The following is a 17961-nucleotide window of genomic DNA, read 5'->3' on the forward strand; positions in this document are numbered from 1 at the left end:
TCAGCCCGGCCGGGGATAAAGTTGGCGGCGGCGGTCGGCGGCGGAGCGAGGAGGCAGCTCCGGAGCCGTGCCGTGCCGTTACCCGCCGGACGCCGCCGTCGCTGCAGCCCCCCCACCGGACGGCGGTGAGCAACCGTGCTGACCCGCTGCCCCATCCCCGGACGCCTGGGTCCCGCCAGCCTCGGGATGGGGAGGGGGATGCTGGGTTGATGCGTTTTTGGGTTTTTTTTTTTGGGGGGGGGGGATGTTCGGTGCATGCGGCCCCTCCGTGATGCTCTCTCTCTATCCGCAGCCCCCCCCCCACCACCACCAACCCCGGCCATGCTGCCGGCCGTCGGCTTCGTCCCGCTGCTCCTGGTGCTGGGGGCACCCCAGGTTAGCCGGGGGGGGTCTCCGCCGTCGTCATCATCGTCATCGTCGTCGTCGCCCCCGGCCGGGGAAGAAGGCAGCGCCGCCGGGCCGCCGCTCTGCGACTACCGCCGCTGCCGACACCTGCAGCCCCCCTGCGCCGAGCTGCGGCGCGCCGCCGCCTGCCTCTGCCCCGGGCTCTCGGGGCCGGGGACCCCCCCGGAGCCCCCCGAACTGGCGGCCGTGACGGTGACGGCGGCGGGTGCCACTTTGCGCTGGTGCGCCCCGGCTTCGGTGGTACTCGAATATCAGGTGTTGGTAGGGACACCTGAAAAGTCACCGGTACCGGATGGTCCCGTTTTACCGGCTTCTTTCCGAGCGGCCGCCGTGGGGGGGCTACGGCCCGATACCCCTTACGTGTTCTGCGTCGTGGCCCGTAACAGGGCCGGCGTCAGCCCCGTCGTCCCCGCCGGGGCGCTCGGCGGGCCCTGTCGCGCCGTCCGTACCCCCCCGCGCCCCGGCCGCATCCTGCCCGCCGCCGCCGCCGTGGCCGGGGGGCTGGGGGTCGCCGGCGGCTCGGCCCTGGTTTGGCACTGCCTGCGGCGGCGGAGACGTCGGGGGTCCCCCGCGCCCCACGACCCCGCGCGGGGGGACGGGGATCGGGACCCCCCCGGTAGCTCCGCGGTGGGGCAGGGGCTGTGAGAGGGGTCTGAGACCCCCCCCTTCCCTTCAACCGGTGCCCTCTGACCATGGGGACCCCTCCCCAGCCCCATGGGGCACCCCTGTCCCCTCCAGGGCCCCTGACCCACGGGGACCCCCTGGGACCCCCCCCCAGCCCCATGGGGCACCCCTGTCCCCTCCAGGGCCCCTGATCCACGGGGACCCCCTGGGACCCCCCCCAGCCCCATGGGGCACCCCTGTCCCCTCCAGGGCCCCTGACCCACAGGGACCCCCTGGGACCCCCCCCCAGCCCCATGGGGCACCCCTGTCCCCTCCAGGGCTCCTGACCCACGGGGACCCCCTGGGACTCCCCCCAGCCCCATGGGGCACCCCTGTCCCCTCCAGGGCTCCTGACCCACGGGGACCCCCTGGGACCCCCCCCCAGCCCCATGGGGCACCCCTGTCCCCTCCAGGGCTCCTGACCCACGGGGACCCCCTGGGACCCCCCCAGTCCCATGGGGCACCCCTGTCCCCTCCAGGGCCCCTGACCCACGGGGACCCCCTGGGACCCCCCCCAGCCCTCGGGGACCCCCTGCCCTCTCCCTGGCCCAGCTGGTCTGGGCTTCCCCCACCTCTATTTATTTGCTTGTGCCCTGCTTTACCCGGGGGGAGGAAGTGGGGGGCCACTGTGCAGGCCGGGGGGGCACCCCCCCCCTTTGCTGTCCCTGGGCCCTTCGTGTCGCCCTGCGAGCGCGGAGACCGGAATAAACTGCTGGGAAGGGAATTGGCAGCGTCCTTGTCGTCTCTGCGGTGCGGCGCGGGGACCCCACGGCCCCCCCCCCAAATACCCCACATCCCCCCCCAGGTGCCCCATATCCCCTCCCATACTCTATGCCCCCCTCCAGGTACCCCACATACCTGGCATCCCCCCTTGTCCCCCCTCAATACCCCACATCCCCCCTAGGTACCCCACATCCCCCCTAGGTACCCCACAGCCCCCCAGGTACCCTACATCCCCCCTTGTTCCCCCCTAGGTACCCCACAGCCCCCCAGGTACCCTACATCCCCCCTTGTTCCCCCCAGGTGCCCCACATTCCCCCCAGGTACCCCATATCCCCCCCAGGTGCCCCACATCCCCCCAGGTACCCCACATCCCCCACCCACTATCCCACCCCACTCAGGCCTGCGGGGGGGGGGAATTGGGATCACTGTGGGGGGGGGAAATCGGGACAGTTTGGCTTCCCTGGGGGCGTTTTGGGGGTCCCCGGTGCTTCCCGGGGTGGTGGGGTCTCCGTGGCCACGGGGCTGCCCCCCCCCAACCATGCGCGGCGGCTCCTTTAAGGCGAAGCCGCCGCCGCCGCCGCGTGTCCTTGGGCGGCCGCCGTAGGCAGCGCGGCCACGTGACGCAAACAGAGCGTCCGCACGAGCCCCGCCGCTTCCGGTGCCGGGTGGAGGCCGCGGGGCGGGAGGGAGACGGGCCCGGGGGGGGGCGCCGGTAACCGGGGCCGGGGGGCGGGAGGGAGACGGGCCCGGGGGGGGAGCGCCGGTAACCGGGGCCGGGGGGCTGGAGGGAGACGGGCCCGGGGGGGGAGCGCCGGTAACCGGGGCCGGGGGGCTGGAGGGAGACGGGCCCGGGGGGGGGCGCCGGTAACCGGGGCCGGGGGGCGGGAGGGAGACGGGCCCGGGGCGGGGGGGCGCCGGTAACCGGGGCCGGGGGGCGGGAGGGAGACGGGCCTGGGGCGGGGGGGCGCCGGTAACCGGGGCCGAGGGGCTGGAGGGAGACGGGCCCGGGGGGGGGGAGACGGGCCCGGGGGGGGAGCGCCGGTAACCGGGGCCGGGGGGCGGGAGGGAGACAGGCCCGGGGGGGGGGGGGGGATACCAGTAACCAGGGCTGGCTTCGTGGAGTTGTGGTGCGGGGGGGGGGGGGGTGTCTCGGTCCCGGTGGCACCCGGTAACGGCGGCGCCTCCCCGCAGCGCAGCGGAGGCCGCCATGGAGTGCACGGCGCTGGAGACCCTCGTGGAGATGGGCTTCCCGCAGCACCGAGCGTAAGACCCGGCCGCGTCCCCCCCCCCCACCAAATCCCGTACCCGGTGCCCGCCGGGCGCCGCTCACGGCGCGCTGTGCTCTCGCAGGGAGAAGGCCTTGGCGCTGACCGGGAACCAGGGCATCGAACCGGCCATGGACTGGTGCGTGACCCCGGCCCCATCGCCGGCCGCCCGCGGCTGCCCGTGACGCTGCTTCGCTCCCCGCAGGCTCGTGGCCCACGAGAACGACCCCGATTTGGACGAACCCTACGAGGAGGCGTCGCCGCGGGGTCCCGGCCCGGATGCGGAGCCCACGGCGGTTGTGCCGGGCGGCGCGGCCACCGTTGGCGGCGGCGGAGCAGGTGGGTGCCGCCGGCGCGGGGTTGGCGGTGGGGGCGGGGGGGGGAGGAACGCGCTGCCGGCACCCGCTGAACCGCGCGCGGCCCCCGCCCCGGCAGGCACCGGCGGAGACGGCCCGCCCGAGGAGGACGGCAAGCAGCCGCTGTCCGAGGAGGAGAGGAAGGAGCAGACCAAGAGGTCGGAAAAGCCCCCGAGTCCCCGTGCGGGGGAGGGGGGGTCTGCCCCGAGCCTGGCCGCAGCCCCCCCCCCCCCCCCACCCAAGAATCGCCGCCGCCTCGGGGCTGTGTCCGACCCTGCCCGGCGCCTGCAGGATGATGGAGCTGATCGCGCAGAAGCAGCGGGAGCGCGAGGAGCGGGAGAAGCGGGAGACGATCGAGCGGGAGAAGCAGCGGCGGAAGCAGGGCCAGGAGCTGTCGCTCATCCGGCAGCGGCTGCAGGAGGAGGAGATGAAGAAGCTGGCGGAGCAGCGGCGCCGGGAGAAGATGGAGGAGAAGCTGGCCAAGTGAGGGGGCTGCGCGTGGGGGGCCTGGGCGGCCGTGCGGTTTGGGGTGGGCGGCGCGGCGAGCCCCCTTCCCCGTCCCGGCTCTGTTCTCCCACAGGCAGCGGGTCCGCGAGAAGATCGAACGGGACAAGGCGGAGCGCGCCAAGAAGGTGAGCGGCGGCCGCCAGCCGGGACGGCGGTGGCCGGGGATGGAGATGGGGGCGTCTTCTCCCCCCCCCCACACCCTGCCCCGAGCTCCGGCTTTTCCTTCCGCAGTTCGGCAGCGGTTCGCAGGGCTCCGCCGAGCCGCCGGCCCCCGTCGTGCCCTCGTCCCCCAGCCAGGAACCCCCCACCAAGCGGGAATACGACCAGTGCCGGATCCAGGTAGGGCCAGCGGGCGATGGAAGGGGAAGGCGGGGGGAGTTTTCCCGGCTTTGGGTGGCGGCGGGGAGGGGAGGGGGCCGCTGCCCGCTGACGCCCCGGGGCCGCAGGTGCGGCTGCTGGACGGGACCTCGCTGACGCAGACCTTCAAGGCGAAGGAGCAGCTGGCGGCCGTGCGGCTCTACGTGGAGCTGAACCGCAAGGACGGCGAGGAGCCCTTCAGCCTGCTCACCACCTTCCCCCGCCGCGTCTTCACCGAGGAGGACATGGAGAAACCCCTGCAGGAGTTGGGTAGGGGGCGAGGAGGGGGGGGGGGGTGCATCCCGGGCCGACGCGGGGGCCGGGCAGGTTCCGGCTCAGCCCCGCTCTGTCCCCCGCAGGTTTGGTGCCTTCCGCCGTGCTCATCGCGGCCAAGAAGTGCAACAGCTGAAGGTAGCGGCGGCCCGAACCTGCCCCCGCCCCACAGACCGTCCCGCGGCCCCCCCCCCCACCCCCGAGGAGGGAGGGGGGGGCTCGCCGTGCCCGGCCGAGGGGCTGCGCGCGCCTCCGCCGGGAAATAAACGTTCCCTGTCCCACGCCGCCGCCGCCCCCAGCGCTCTTTCATGACGGGGTGACGCCGGGCGGCTCGAGCCGCGCCGTCCGAGGGTCTCGGCGCCGGGCTGTGACGGGGGTGGAGGATATGGGGAGCCGTAGAGCTGCCTCCCCCCGCCCAAAGCAGGAGTGCAGCCCCCTCCCCAGCCCCGGGCGGGAGCAGGCTGGAGCCCTCCGCTGCACAGCGGGATTCGGCTGTTCCCGTCGAAACCCTGCCCTTTCCCGCCCGGTTGTGGCCGCAGCGCTGCGTTCTGCGCTATCCGCGCCGGCAGCGCAGCCAAGCGAGCGGCCGGGGGCTGCTTCCTCCCAGGGAAACGAGCCGCTGCCCAAAACGTCCCTGCGGCTCCTGTCTCCACCCCGGTCACCGGCCGGGACCCTCGGGTTTAAACAGCCGCTTCCCCCCCCCCCTCCCAAAAGGCAGCGCCCGTCCCGGCGGCCAGAAGCGCACGGACGCGTTAGGTAGGAAAACGCTTTATTTGGCCGCTCCGGAGCTGCGGTGCGCGCAGGCCTGAGGCAGCCGGGCAGCGACGGTCGCGGTAGGGACGCGCGGCGCAGGCGGCGGCAGCGGAGCCTCGGCTCTCGGTGTTGGGGCCGCGGCGGTTCCGGCCCCGGCGGCGGTTCTGGCTCCGGTTCCGGTGTTCCGGCCCTCAGGGGAGCTTGCGCTGCTGCTTGCCCACGGGGTCGATGAGGATGATGGCGCCCCAGCTGGCGATGCCTGGGCGGGGGCCGGAGCGGCCGGCCGAGGTGAGACCCCCCCCCCCTTTCCTCGCCGTTGCCCTGGCGATATCCGCCCCCCCCCCCCAATCCCAGGAGCTCCATTGCCATGGCAATGCCCCTCCCTCATTCAGGTGGCCGGTTGCCACGGCACTGCCCCCCACTGTCCCCCGTTGCTGGGGTGATGCCCCCCACCCTCAGAGCTGGTTACCATGGTGATGCCCTCACCCTCATAGCTGGTTGCCATGGTGATGCCCCCCCCACCCACGGCCCTGTCCCCGTGGAGATTTCTCCTCCTGCCCTGTTGCCTTGGCAACACACCCCCAACACCCGTGCCCCGTTGCCATGGCGATGCCCCCCCAGTCCCAGGGCTGTGTTGCCAGGCCAAGGCCTCCACCCTGTTGCCCCATTGCCATAGCAATGCCCCCCCCCAGTCCCAGGGCCCCGTTGCCATAGCAATGGCCGCTAGGGTCTCGTTGCCATGGCGATGCCTCCCCCCCCCCCCCCCCCCCCCCCCCGGCACGGCACTCACTGATGGCGAAGGTGATCTGGGCGATGGCGGCCATGGAGGGGGGGAGGCCGCGCTTCATGGAGCGCCGCGGGCCCTGGTAGACCCAGAGGCCGGCGAGGAGCAGCCCGACGCCGCTGAGGACGCGGCAGCTCCAGCAGCCGCCGAACAGCGGCTTGGGCGGCGGCGCCGCCGCCTCGGCCCCCGTAGCCATGGCGGAAGTGACGCACCGGAACCGCGGCGGGCGCCGGTCCGTCCCGTCAGCCGTCCGGGCGCAACCGGCGACACGACACCCTCGGTTCCCCCCCGTCCCCGTGCCGGAGGTCTCATTTCCCGCCCTGCCCGGGGGGGGGTGGCGGCGGGTCTCTCACGGGGCGCCCGGCGCCGCCCTCACTTCCTCCAAGGCACCGGCCGCCGCGCCACGTTCTCGTCCGTCTCCGCCGCTTCCCGCAGCGCCGCCATCACCAGCTCGTTGTGGTGCCGCCGCTGGGCGAGGACCTGCGGGCTCCCCTCGGGCAGGGCCTGCGGGCGGCGGCGGCCGGGTCAGGCCCGCGGTGGCGGCGGACCGGCCCCGGGGCCCGAGCTCCGGCCGTTCCCTACCTTGAGCTTGTCCTGCCGCCGCTGCTCGCCCGCGCCCACGGCGAACCAGAGCAGGAGGCCGAGCCCCGCGGGCACCGCGCCCCGCACCACGGCCCGGCCCCACAGCCGCAGCCTCTCCATGGCCTGCCGCCGCCGCCGCCGAGGAGAAGGAGAGGGGAGGGCGAGGCCAGAGCGGCCCCGGCCGCGGGCTAGAGCGGCGCTGCCCGCTGCCGGGAGGGGAGGGGCCTACCATAGAGCGCGGGACGCGCGACGGCCTCCCTAACCATAGAGTTCACCGGCCGGGCTTGTCTGGGCTGGCGGTACCATAGAGAGCTGCCTGGGGTGGGGAGTGGGGTAGACCAGCCCCCCCCCCCCACTCCAAAACGGAGCTGATTAGGGACCAGGGACCCCCCCCTCCCCCCTTTGGGGCCTCCCCCCACCCCCTCCAGAGGCGAGAACAGAGCAACCAGGCAAGGCTGTAGGGGGGCTCAGTGACTTTATTTACTGACCTGCAGGTGCCTGGGGGGGGGGGTCCACATCCCCCCCCCCAAACAGCAGCTGTCCCTGGAGTGTCCTTGTCCCAGCGCTGGTGACACTGGAGTGTCTTGTGGCCCTGCCACCAGCTAACCACCCCCCCCAGGCTCCATGTTTTTCCTGCTCAGCCTCCCCTCCCCCCAGGTTTCTCCACTGTGTAGGCAAAATAGGGGACCACCCCGGGGACCCCCAGTTCCTGCACTGTCACCCCAGCCACCCCCACCCGCTCCAGGAAGGGCACCCTGGCGTCCGGGTCCTCGTCCGAGAACTGCAGGAGGCGCCCGCCGGGCTGCAGGACCCGGAGGCACTCGGCCACCAGCCGCCCCGCTCGGCCGGGCCCCGCCGGACACCGCAGCAGCGCGTCGCACGTGCCCTTGTCCAGGACCAGGCGGAACGAAGCCGGGGCGAAACCGCTGCCGGCCAAGTCGGTGGCGTCCCCCAAGCACAGGCGGAGGCGGGAGTCGGGGTGCCGGGGCGGTGGCGCCGAGCGGAGCAGGCGCCCGAGAGCCGCCAGGGCGGCGGGGGCAGCGTCCAGGCAGCAGACGTGTACGGGCCGCGGGCAGCACCGGTAGAGCGCCGGACCCAGCGCCGAGGTGCCACAGCCCACGTCCAGCACCCGGGCGACCCCGGGACCCCGCAGCAGCGGAGGCAGCAACCCCGCCACCGCCTCGTACCCGAAGAACCACTCGAAGTGGCCGGCGGCTCCGGCGCGCTCCCGGCGGGCGTAGAAACGGTCCCAGGCGCCGGGCTGCTCCATGGCCCCCAGCAGGTCACCTGCGGGGAGCAGAGGGGAGCCTGGAGCGCGGTGGCTCCGTCGTGGGGTCTCGCTGGGCCTTGAAGTGCGGCCATGGGCGAGGCTGCGGCTCCCCGCTACGGGGCTGGGGGCCGTAGGGGGGTTAGCACCCACCACGGGGCATCTCCCTGCCCCACGGGGGGGGGGACCCCAAGGCCCGTCGCGCTCCCGTGAGGGCCCGGGACCACCCACCTGCCGCGGAGCAGAGCCGCCGGGCCACCCCCTCCCGGGGCACCATGGCCCTCCCCCCCCGTCCCCGGCGGGATCCGGGGCGCGAGGCGGTTTATTAGCGGCGTCTTCGGGCGGCTCCTGCGGAAAGAAGCACAGAGACAGCGGTGAGACCGGAGCAGCCACCGGGGCGGCCCGACGGCAGCGGCCTAAACCGCGTATCCCGGCGCGCGAGGGTAGGACCGGCGGAGGGAGGCCGCAGGCACCGAAGACTTCGCACCGGTCGTTACTCTGCCTCCGCACATCACGGGCCCGGGCACCGCGCCGCCCGGGTCCGCCAAGAACGGGAGGCGCCTCCGGGTTCCCGGCCCGGTACCGCGGGAGCTGCGGACCGGCCCTCTCAGCCCCCTCCCTCGCCCCCCTATAGAGTGACGGGACCCCGGTGCCGCCCTCCCCCCAACCCTGTGCGGGTCCCCGGTACCGTCCCCTCCCCCCAGCACCACCCGCCTCCCCTCACCTCCGCCGCACAAAATGGCGGCACAGCGGCGGCGCGCAGCCTTTTATAGCTTGGGAAGGGGGCGGGGAGAAAGAGGGCAGGCGCGCGGCGATTGGCCGAGGGGCGGCCAATCAGAGGCAGCGGCGCGCGGGCCGCAGCCAATGGTAGCTGCAGGCTGGCGTTGGACGGGCCTCGCGTTGCCCGGAAGCGGAAGCGGAGGGTGAGTGACCTGACCGGAAGTGGTTCTCTGTGCGCGCGCGCGCGTGTGTAGGGCGCCATGGGCACCGGAGGGAAGATCAACCGGCCCCGGACGGTGACTGGGGCGGGGCCCAGCCCGGCCCGTGGGGACCGAGCCCGGTGTTGGAGGCGGGGGGGGGGGGAACCTCCTGGGCCTGGGGCGTCTGCTGCCCCCGGGGGCCGTGTCGGCGGGGCCGGGGCCGCCCCCGGTGCGCTGACGGCGTCTCGTTCTCCGCCAGGAGCTGAAGAAGAAGCTGTTTAAGCGGCGGCGGGTGCTGGGCAGGGAAAAGCGGCGGAGACACCGGCTGGTGGGGGCGGTGCTGGACGAGGGGCTCATCACCGTCCACCACTTGCGGAAGCGCCGGTGAGCGGCGGGGACCGGGGGGGGGGGAAGCGGCGGGGACGCGCAGCGCGGGCGGCCGTCACCCGTGGCCTCTCGGCAGGTCGAGCCCCAGGGCGAACATCACCCTCTCGGGGAAGAAGCGGCGGAAGCTGCTGAAGCAGCTCCAGCACGCCGCGAGGGAGAAGGCGGCCATGCAAGGTACCGGTACCGGCCTCGGCCGCCCTCCCCGTGCGCTGCTCGGCGCTTCGTTCCCGTCGCAGCCCGGACCGGGGGCTGCAGAGGGTCCGCGCGGGCCGTCCCCGACCTGTCGCCTTTCCTCCGTCTCAGTCGACGCTGCGCCGAAGCCGGCGGCAGAGAGGAATGAAGCTGCCGGGTGCGGCCGGAAGAGGCGGAAAGCGGGCGTCTCCGAGGACGTGGAGATGACAGACGTAGAGGCCGCTTCTGAAGCGAGGAACTGAAATCCTCTGCGCAACCCGGACTTTGCCGGCTGCTTCCGCGCCACCCCGACTCCTCCTCGCCGCACACCGGCGAGGCGAGGGCGCCGCGCTCGCGTCCCGGCCGGCGCTGGGTTCACGCCGTCCCGGAGCCCGGCGGGTTCCCGCAGGAGTCTGCGGGCTGACGCGAGGGATGTTTCCCCTCGGGATGGGCTGTGCAATAAAGGATGTGGGGGAGGCTCCCGGCGTCCGGCTCCTCTGTGGGGAGCGAGGGGGCTGAGACGGCTGGACCCCGGTGGGGGGGGAGAAATGGGGGGGGGGGGAACGTTGCTGCCGCGGAACCTTCGCGCGGGGCGGGCGGACCCCGGGGGGGCGGGTTTGGCAGTGACACGGGGGGGAGGGGAGGGGGCGGAACGTTGCTACCCCGGAACCTTTGTGCGCGGCGGCGCGGGGCGGGCGGCGGCGGCGCGGGGCGGCAGCGCGCATGCGCGGAGGCGGCGGCCGCGCTTAGCGGCGGCGGCGGCTCCTCCTCCCCCCGCCGGTGCCGGTACCGGCCTCGGCCCCGCTCCCGCCCCGCCATGTCCGCCCTGTGCGACCCGCCCGGCGCCGCCAGCCCCCCCCGGCCGCCTCTCAGGTACCGCGGGGCCCCCCCGGCCGGGACGCGACTCTTCCCCCGGCCCCGCACCGCCGCCACCGGGACCCTCCCGGCCACGGCACCTCCTCGGCCGCGGGACTTGGCTGCCTCGGGACCCCCCCCCCCGGTGCCTCTCTGGGACCCGCCGCCCCCGGGACCCCCCCCCCGGTGCCTCTCTGGGACCCGCCACCCCCGGGACCCCCCTGGTCCGGGGACCTGGCTCCCCCGGGACCACCACCCCCCGGTGCCTCTCTGGGACCCGCCGCCCCCGGCACCCCCTCAGTCCGGGGACCTGGCTCCCCCGGGACCCCCCCCCCCGTGGTGCCTCTCTGGGACCCACCGCCCCTGGCACCCCCCCAGTCCGGGGACCTGGCTCCCCCGGGACCCCCCCCCCCGTGGTGCCTCTCTGGGACCCGCCGCCCCCGGGACCACCCCCCGGTGCCTCTCTGGGACCCGCCACCCTCGGGACCCCCCTGGTCCAGAGACCTGGCTCCCCCGGGACCCCGCCCCCGGTGCCTCTCTGGGACCCGCCACCCTCGGGACCCCCCCGGTCCAGGGACCTGGCTCCCCCGGGACCCCCCCCCCGGTGCCTCTTTGGGACCCGCCACCCTCGGGACCCCCCTGGTCCGGGGACCTGGCTCCCCCGGGACCCCGCCCCCCGGTGCCTCTCTGGGACCCGCCACCCTCGGGACCCCCCTGGTCCGGGGACCTGGCTCCCCCGGGACCCCCCCCCCCCGGTGCCTCTCTGGGACCCGCCACCCCCGGCACCCCCCCCGGGTCCGGGGACCTGGCTCCCCCGGCCCCCCCCCCTATGGTGCCTCCCTGGGACCCCCTGACCCCGGGACCACTTGACTCCAGGACCCAACTCCCCCAGGACCCTCCCTGCAGTCCCCAACATGCCCCGGCCCTGGGATCCCCCCCCTCATGGTCCCTCCCTCAGCCCCCCCGGACCCTCCCCAGGTTTTCTCAGCTCCCCCAGGCTGGGTCTGTCCTGCTGGGACCTTCCCAGGGCTCCCCCCTTGGCCCCCCAGGGGAGGAGGGCGATGGGGAGCTTCCCCCCTACCACCACCACCCCAGCCCGGACCCTGACGGTCTCTCCCTGCCCGGCAGCTCCCAGGAGCTGGCGCAGGAGATCAAGGCGTTCCTGAGCGGCGTGGACCCCGTGCACGGCACCAAGCTGACGCTGAAGGAGCACGCCCGCTGCGCCATCCTGCTGCTGCGGAGCCTGCCGCCCGCCCGGCACGCCGTGCTGGAGCACCTCCGCGCCGTCTTCGACGAGCACGTCTGCACCCACCTCCTGGAGCGGGAGAGCGGCGAAGCGGGGCTGGGGGCGGCCGCCGGACGGGCCCCGGGGCCCAGCTTGGACGACGTCGTGCAGGAGGTGCAGCACGTGCTCTCGGACTTCGTGCGGGCCAACCCCAAGGCGTGGGCGCCCGTCGTCTCCGCCTGGTCCATCGACCTCATGGGGCAGCTGAGCAGCAAGTACGCCGGGCGCCACGGCGTGCCCCACGCCTCCAGCCTCAACGAGCTGCTGCAGCTGTGGATGTCCTGCAAGGCCACGCGCACCCTCATGGACATCTACACCCAGTGCCTCTCCTCCATGATCAGCACCTGCCCCGACGCCTGCGTGGACGCCTTGCTGGACACCTCGGTGCAGCACTCCCCCCACTTCGACTGGGTGGTGGCCCACATCGGCTCCTCCTTCCCCAACACCATCATCAGCCGCGTCCTCTCCTGCGGCCTCAAGGACTTCTGCGTGCACGGGGCGGCCCCGGTGGACCTGCTCTTCCCCACCGCCGCCGACAAGCGGGTGCCCAAGATCGCCTCCGTCGTGGGCATCCTGGGCCACTTGGCCTCGCGCCACTCGGGCAGCATCAAGCAGGAGCTGCTGCGCATGTTCCACGAGAGCCTGGGCCCCGTGCGGGACCAGCACCAGAAGGCCACGGTGCCGTTCCTGCTGCAGCTGGCCGTGATGTCGCCCATGCTGCTGGGCACCATCTCCTCCGAGCTCGTGGACTCCCTCAAGCCCAGCGTCCTCAACCAGCTGCACCAGCACTTCGCCTCGCTGCCCCGCGAGGACCTGGAGAACATGGTGAGCATCGTGGTGCACCTCATCTGCCAGACCTCGGCCGGGGCCTACCGCATCCTCCAGTTCCTGGTGAACACGGCCATGCCGGCCTCCGTCATCACCACGCCGGGGCTGGCCGTGCACGACAGCGTTCGCGAGGCCTGCGACCGCATCATCCAGCTGCTGCTGCTCAACCTGCAGAAGCTGGTGTACAACCGGGGCGCGCCCAGCCTGGGGGACGCCCCGCCGCGGCCCGTGCCCTTCCTGGACGAGCTGAAGGGTCACGTGCGGGAGCTGTGCGTGGAGACGCTGCGGCTGGAGCGCAAGCGCTTCCTGTGGCAGCACCAGCTGCTGGGCCTCCTGGCCGTCTACTGCGCGCCCAACTGCGCCACCGATGCCCTCTTCTACCTCCTGACGCTGGCCCGCAGCCAGGAGGAGCTGGGCTTGGCCACGCAGCTCTACGCCGTCCTCAGCTCCTGCATGACCGACCTGCTCCCGGCCACGGTGAAGAAGTGCGTGTGCCAGATCCACGCCGGCGGCCTGCCGGAGCAGCACGTGGTCCAGCTCTTCCACAACCTGGCCCTCATCGTGCAGTGGGAGGGCGAGGGCCCGGCCTCCATGAGCACGCAGCTGGGAGCCGTCCTCTCCCACCACCTCTACGACCTGGGGCAGCTGCTGCTGCACCGCAGCCCCGAGGTGGCGGAGGCCGCCTCCCTGCTGCTCTCCGTCTGCCCCATGCCCCGAGCCGTCCGCCCGGCTCACCTCCTCGTCATCGTCCGCTCCGCCGTGCACCAGTTCTTCCTCGTGCTGCGCCGGCAGAGCCCCACCAGCCTCAGCTACAGCAGCCGGCTGCTGGCGCGCCTCAGCGGCACCTCGCCCGCCGCCACGAAGGCCGTCCTGCAGCAGCTGGTGGAGGGAGCCCTGCACAGGGGCAACGCTGAGCTCTTCGGGGGGCTGGGGGAGGCTCCCGGCGGGGACGAGGCCGGACTGGAAGGGGCCCGAGTCTCCCTGCTGGACACCAACCGCCGTTTCACGGCCGCCGTCAACTTTTCGGGCGGCGTGTGGTCGGTGTTCCACGCCGGGGTGATCGGGCGAGGGCTCAAGCCGCCGGCGGCGGCGGACGGGCGGGCGCCGGAGGAGCTGGCGCACAACGCCCAGAGCTTCCTCAGCCTGCTGCTGCGGTGCTGCCGGGGCGGGCGTTACGGCCCCGCCGAGGCCCCCGTCCCGCCGGCGGCGGGCGTCAGCCCCGAGGCGGCCAAGGCGGTGGCGGTGGTGCTGGTGGAGAGCGTGTGCCCGGACGTGACGGGCAGCGAGCTGTGCTGGCCGCCCGAGGAGCACACCCGCAGCACGGTGGAGCGCGACCTGCAGATCTGCCGCCGCTTCCGCGACAACCCCCTGCTCTTCCCGCTGCTGCGGCTGGTGGCGGCCGGCCGGCCGGCGCTCTGCTACTGCTCCGTGCTGCTCCGCGGGCTCCTGGCCACCCTCATGGCTCACTGGGAGGCCTCCCGCGAGAGCGACACCACCAGCTCCCCCTGGCACCTCCAGGCCTCCTGCGCCCTGGTGGCCTGCATGGCCGAGGGCTCCCTGCTGCCGCCCGTTTTGGGCAACATGCACGAGATCTTCCACCAGCTGGCCCCCTTCGAGGTCCACCTGCTGCTCCTCAGCGTCTGGGACTACATGCGGGACAACAGCCCCCTGCCGCAGAAGTTCACCTTCCAGGCCGACCGCGGGCTCTTCTTCCGCGACTTCTCCCGGGACGGCGACGTGGGGAAATACCTGGCCGTGCTCCACAGCGTCCTGCACAAGAACATCGACCGCCTCGGCCTGCTGGCCGGCCGCTTCCGCACCTGAACCCCGCGCCTGCAATCCCGCCCGTCTCCCGCTTCCTCTTGGGCCCTTTCCGACGGACCCGACGGCGCGCGAGCGGCCGTCCCGGGCGGACCTGGCGCTCTCTGCCCCTGGCTTTTGGGCCGCTGCGGGGTTTCGCCTCCTCCCCCCCCCCTCCAGCCCTCGCAGCGGGGTGAATTAGGCTTTTCCGCGGCAGGAGCGGTCATTGGTGGGGGGGTCGGGGGGGGTGCCTGGCTCCCCTAATCCTTTCTTTTTTGGAATAAAAAGTGGAAGGGCTTTCCGTGGGTGCTGTCCGTGGGTGCCCGTGGCCACCCGGGACTCGCCGGGTGCTTCTCGGGGTGCCCCCGGGGTGGGGGGGGCTGGGGGACAGGCCTAGGCCGGGTCCCGCTGCCTCACCGGGTTTGTTTTTGCACCGATAACGCCCGGTTTTGGGTCATTTCGTGGCCTGTCGAGCCGTCTGGCAGGCCGCCGCCCGTCGCGCCCCCCCCCCCGCTCTGTCCATCATCGCCCCCCCCCCAAGCGACCCGTCAATCACCCAGCTCGGCCCTGTCCATCATCGCCCCCCCCGTACAAAGCGACCCGTCAATCACCCAGCTCGGCCCTGTCCATCATCGCCCCCCCCGCACAAAGCGACCCGTCAATCACCCAGCTCGGCCCTGTCAATCAACTCTCGCGCCCCTCCCCTCCCCTCCCGGTCGATCACGCCCAGCCTGGCCAATGGCTGCGCGCCGCTCCCCTCTGGGCCCGCCCCTCCCCGCTGTCCGTCACGGCGCCCGGGTGGGGCGCTGCTTGCGCATGCGCAAGCGGGGAGTGCTCCCTCCCTTGCCTCCCCCCTCCCTTGGGGGCGGGGCTCCCGGCGCGCGGCGGCCAATCAGGCGCGAGCTCGGGTGGAGGGGGCGGGTCCAGCCGCGGCCCGAACGTTCGTTCCGGTCCGGAGGCGGCGGCGGCGGCGGCGGGAGGGGGAGGATGTTCTATCACGTGGGTGGCGGCGGCGGCGCGCGGGGGCGGCTGGGACCGGGGGGGCCCGGCCTGCTCGAGATGGGGGGGCGACGGGACCGGGGGGGCCCCGGCCTGCTCGGGATGGGACTGAGGGGGAGGTGATGGGACCGGGGGGGCCCTGGCCTGCTCGGGGGGGGCCACAGGACCGGGGGAGAGGGGTAACGGAACCGGGGGGGGGGAACCTGACCTGCTCCGGGGTGGGGGGGGGGCGACAGGGGACAGGACCGGAGGGGGCCTTGGCCTGCTCGGGGGAGGGGGTGATGGGACCGGGGGGGGTGGACCCTGGCCTGCTCGGGGGGGGGGCACAGGACCAGGGGAGAGGATAACGGGACTGGGGGGGGGAGCCTGACCTGCTCCGGGGGGGGTGATGGGACCGGGGGGGGGCCCTGGCCTGCTCGGGGGAGGGGGTGATGGGACTGGGGGGGGGGCGACGGGACTGGGGGTGGGCCCTGGCCTGCTCGGGGGGGGCCACAGGACCAGGGGAGAGGATAACGGGACTGGGGGGGGGGAGCCTGACCTGCTGGGGGGGGGGTGAAGGGACTGGAGGGGGGGCGAAAGGGGACAGGACTGAGGGAGGGGGGTGACAGGACCGGGGGGGGGGGGGTGATGGGACCGGGGGGTGGGGGTCTGGCCTGCTCAGGGGAGGGGGTGATGGGACCGGGGTGGGGGGGGTGACGGGACTGGGGGGGGCCCTGGCCTGCTCGGGGGGGGGCACAGGACCAGTGGAGGGGATGACAGGACTGGGGGGGGGAGCCTGACCTGCTCCGGGGGGGGGGCGAAAGGGGACAGGATTGAGGGAGGGGGGTGACAGGACTGGGGGGGGGGTGATGGGACCGGGGGGTGGGGGTCTGGCCTGCTCGGGGTGGGGGGGGGACGAGACCGGAGATGGGGGCGATGGGACAGGACCGGGGGGGCCCTGGCCTGCTCGGGGTGGGGGGGGACAACGGGACTGGGGATGGGGGATACTGGCCAGCTTTGGGGGGGGGGCACCTCCCTGGGGTATCCGGGGCCGTTGTGGGAGAACGGGGCGGAGGGGGGGAGGAGGGTTATCCCGGGGACATCCCGGAGCTGCTGCCAGTCCCCGTGTCCCCCCCCCCCCACCGTGTGTCCCCCCCCCCCCCCAGATCTCCCTGGAGCACGAGATCCTCCTGCACCCGCGCTACTTCGGGCCCAACCTGCTCAACACCGTCAAGCAGAAGCTCTTCACCGAGGTGGAGGGGACGTGTACGGGCAAGTGCGTGCGCGCGGGTGGGGGGACACGCACACACCCCCCCCCACCCCGCCAGCCCCCGGGGGCGCTCTGACGCCCCGCGTCACCCCTCCTGGCAGGTACGGCTTCGTCATCGCCGTCACCACCATCGACAACATCGGCGCCGGCGTCATCCAGCCGGGCCGCGGCTTCGTTCTTTACCCCGTCAAGTACAAAGCCATCGTCTTCCGCCCCTTCAAGGGCGAAGTGGTGGACGCTGTGGTGACGCAAGTGAACAAGGTGACGGAGGCGCCGCGGATGGGGGGGGTGGAAATGATGGGGGTGGGCGGGGGGGGGGGAGAAAAGACCCCCCCCCCCCCAAGCGCTGAAGCCCGAGCTGGGAGGAAGCACCTAAATCCACGCGTCTCCTGGGGGGAAGGAAGACGCCGTCGCCTCCCCTCTGCCCCTGCTGGAGCTGTCGCCTCTCCCCAGGTCGGGCTCTTCACGGAGATCGGCCCCATGTCCTGCTTCATCTCCCGCCACGTAAGTGCCGGGGCGAAGCGCGACGCTCTCCCCACCCATCACCCGGCCTCGGGCTCTGAGCGGAGGAGGCAGGATGGGACTCGTGCGTCCTCGAGGCTCGCCGATCCTTCCCGCCTCCTCGTCTCTTTTCAGTCCATCCCCTCCGAGATGGAGTTCGACCCCAACTCCAACCCTCCCTGCTACAAGACGGTCGACGAGGTGCGTGCTCGGCTGCGTCGGGCAGGCGGAGCCCGGGGGGGGGACGCGGAGGGCTGCTCGCCCGCTGTCGGCGGCTCCTCGGGGGGCCGGGCTGACTGCTCGTCTGTTCCACGCCGTCGTCTCGCTTAAAAACAAACAAAAAAACCGACAGAAAAAAACCAAGCCCTTTTGGGATTTGGGGACGGGAAGCCGCCACGCCGGCGTTTCGGCGCTCGGCTCTGCTCCGTCTCTCCCCGGCGGCCGGGGTGGTCCCGCTCGGCTCTCACGCCGGGCTCCCCCGCCTGCCTGTCCTTCAGGACATCGTGATCCAGCAGGACGACGAGATCCGCCTGAAGATCGTGGGGACGCGGGTGGACAAGAACGACATCGTGAGCGCTGCGAGGGCTGGGGGCTTCCCTCGGCCGGGCCGGCGCGTTGGGGTTGGGGGGGGTGGGCTGGCGCGGTCTCCCCTCCTTGCTGCGGCGTCCTCAGCTCCGTTTCTCTCCTAGTTCGCCATCGGCTCCCTCATGGACGATTACCTGGGTGAGTCCCTGGGCGGCCGCGAGCCCCGTCCTGGGCAAGGGCAGGGAGCGGGCTGGGGATGCGGGACGCCGGCTCTTCCCGCCTTCACTTCCTTCTCCCCTTCAGGTCTCGTGAGCTGAAGTGTGACCGTTCTCTGAGCGGCGGCTGCGCCCCGACGCGACGGGTCCCCTGCCGCCTCCCGGGACGCGGACGGGAGGAGCGGCGCGGAGGGCGCCCCGGTGACCGGCCTGCCTCCCCTCGCTTCTTGAACCGGTTCCCAATAAAAGATTCTTTATTTTTTAATGAAACGGCCCTTGTGTCTGAACGGC

The 17961-nt window shown here is 73.5% G+C and overlaps 6 protein-coding genes and 1 non-coding gene across 20 annotated transcripts; 4 read left to right on the plus strand and 3 right to left on the minus strand.

Moving 5' to 3' along the window:
• Positions 1-2392: 2392 nt before the first annotated feature.
• UBXN1 (UBX domain protein 1) lies at positions 2393-4835 on the plus strand. 10 transcript variants are annotated; one of them, XM_068923771.1, is made up of 10 exons: positions 2393-2449; positions 2983-3054; positions 3142-3195; positions 3262-3395; positions 3492-3570; positions 3704-3895; positions 3993-4044; positions 4151-4258; positions 4366-4546; positions 4636-4835. In XM_068923771.1, exons 2-10 carry the CDS (start codon positions 2999-3001, stop codon positions 4683-4685), a joined length of 906 nt encoding a protein of 301 aa, XP_068779872.1. In that variant the 5' UTR covers positions 2393-2449; positions 2983-2998; the 3' UTR covers positions 4686-4835. The 10 variants fall into 10 exon arrangements, with proteins under 10 accessions (XP_068779872.1, XP_068779875.1, XP_068779870.1 ...); XM_068923774.1 differs by having other exon boundaries at positions 2401-2449; positions 2988-3054; XM_068923769.1 differs by having other exon boundaries at positions 2407-2503.
• Positions 4836-5302: 467 nt separating this feature from the next.
• On the minus strand, positions 5303-6477 carry DMAC1 (distal membrane arm assembly component 1). The gene is made up of 2 exons (XM_068923791.1): positions 6093-6477; positions 5303-5561 (listed from the first exon to the last, which is right to left on the minus strand). Exons 1-2 carry the CDS (start codon positions 6280-6282, stop codon positions 5494-5496), a joined length of 258 nt encoding a protein of 85 aa, XP_068779892.1. The 5' UTR covers positions 6283-6477; the 3' UTR covers positions 5303-5493.
• Positions 6478-7125: 648 nt separating this feature from the next.
• On the minus strand, positions 7126-9659 carry CSKMT (citrate synthase lysine methyltransferase). Of its 5 annotated transcripts, none has more exons than XM_068923782.1 (3): positions 8660-8683; positions 8167-8283; positions 7126-7955 (listed from the first exon to the last, which is right to left on the minus strand). In XM_068923782.1, the coding sequence occupies exons 2-3, from the start codon at positions 8210-8212 to the stop codon at positions 7306-7308; spliced, it is 696 nt and encodes a 231-aa protein (XP_068779883.1). In that variant the 5' UTR covers positions 8213-8283; positions 8660-8683; the 3' UTR covers positions 7126-7305. The 5 variants fall into 5 exon arrangements, with proteins under 5 accessions (XP_068779883.1, XP_068779882.1, XP_068779884.1 ...); XM_068923781.1 differs by lacking the exon at positions 8660-8683 and adding an exon at positions 9523-9659 and having other exon boundaries at positions 7128-7955; XM_068923783.1 differs by lacking the exon at positions 8660-8683 and adding an exon at positions 9427-9547 and having other exon boundaries at positions 7128-7955.
• On the minus strand, positions 8359-8493 carry LOC138063796 (small nucleolar RNA SNORA57). The gene has a single exon (XR_011137164.1). It is a non-coding gene; the product is annotated as a small nucleolar RNA SNORA57 (small nucleolar RNA).
• On the plus strand, positions 8839-9892 carry C35H11orf98 (chromosome 35 C11orf98 homolog). Its single transcript, XM_068923790.1, has 4 exons — positions 8839-8951; positions 9115-9239; positions 9319-9416; positions 9546-9892. The coding sequence occupies exons 1-4, from the start codon at positions 8916-8918 to the stop codon at positions 9674-9676; spliced, it is 390 nt and encodes a 129-aa protein (XP_068779891.1). The 5' UTR covers positions 8839-8915; the 3' UTR covers positions 9677-9892.
• Positions 9893-10119: 227 nt separating this feature from the next.
• On the plus strand, positions 10120-14485 carry INTS5 (integrator complex subunit 5). Its single transcript, XM_068923759.1, has 2 exons — positions 10120-10286; positions 11397-14485. Exons 1-2 carry the CDS (start codon positions 10231-10233, stop codon positions 14203-14205), a joined length of 2865 nt encoding a protein of 954 aa, XP_068779860.1. The 5' UTR covers positions 10120-10230; the 3' UTR covers positions 14206-14485.
• A 563-nt stretch (positions 14486-15048) lies between these two features.
• POLR2G (RNA polymerase II subunit G) lies at positions 15049-17940 on the plus strand. Its single transcript, XM_068923789.1, has 8 exons — positions 15049-15180; positions 16326-16435; positions 16531-16690; positions 16883-16933; positions 17066-17131; positions 17428-17499; positions 17620-17653; positions 17759-17940. The coding sequence occupies exons 1-8, from the start codon at positions 15169-15171 to the stop codon at positions 17770-17772; spliced, it is 519 nt and encodes a 172-aa protein (XP_068779890.1). The 5' UTR covers positions 15049-15168; the 3' UTR covers positions 17773-17940.
• Positions 17941-17961: the final 21 nt, after the last annotated feature.

Source organism: Struthio camelus, chromosome 35, assembly GCF_040807025.1.
Source record: "Struthio camelus isolate bStrCam1 chromosome 35, bStrCam1.hap1, whole genome shotgun sequence".
NCBI lineage: Eukaryota > Metazoa > Chordata > Aves > Struthioniformes > Struthionidae > Struthio > Struthio camelus.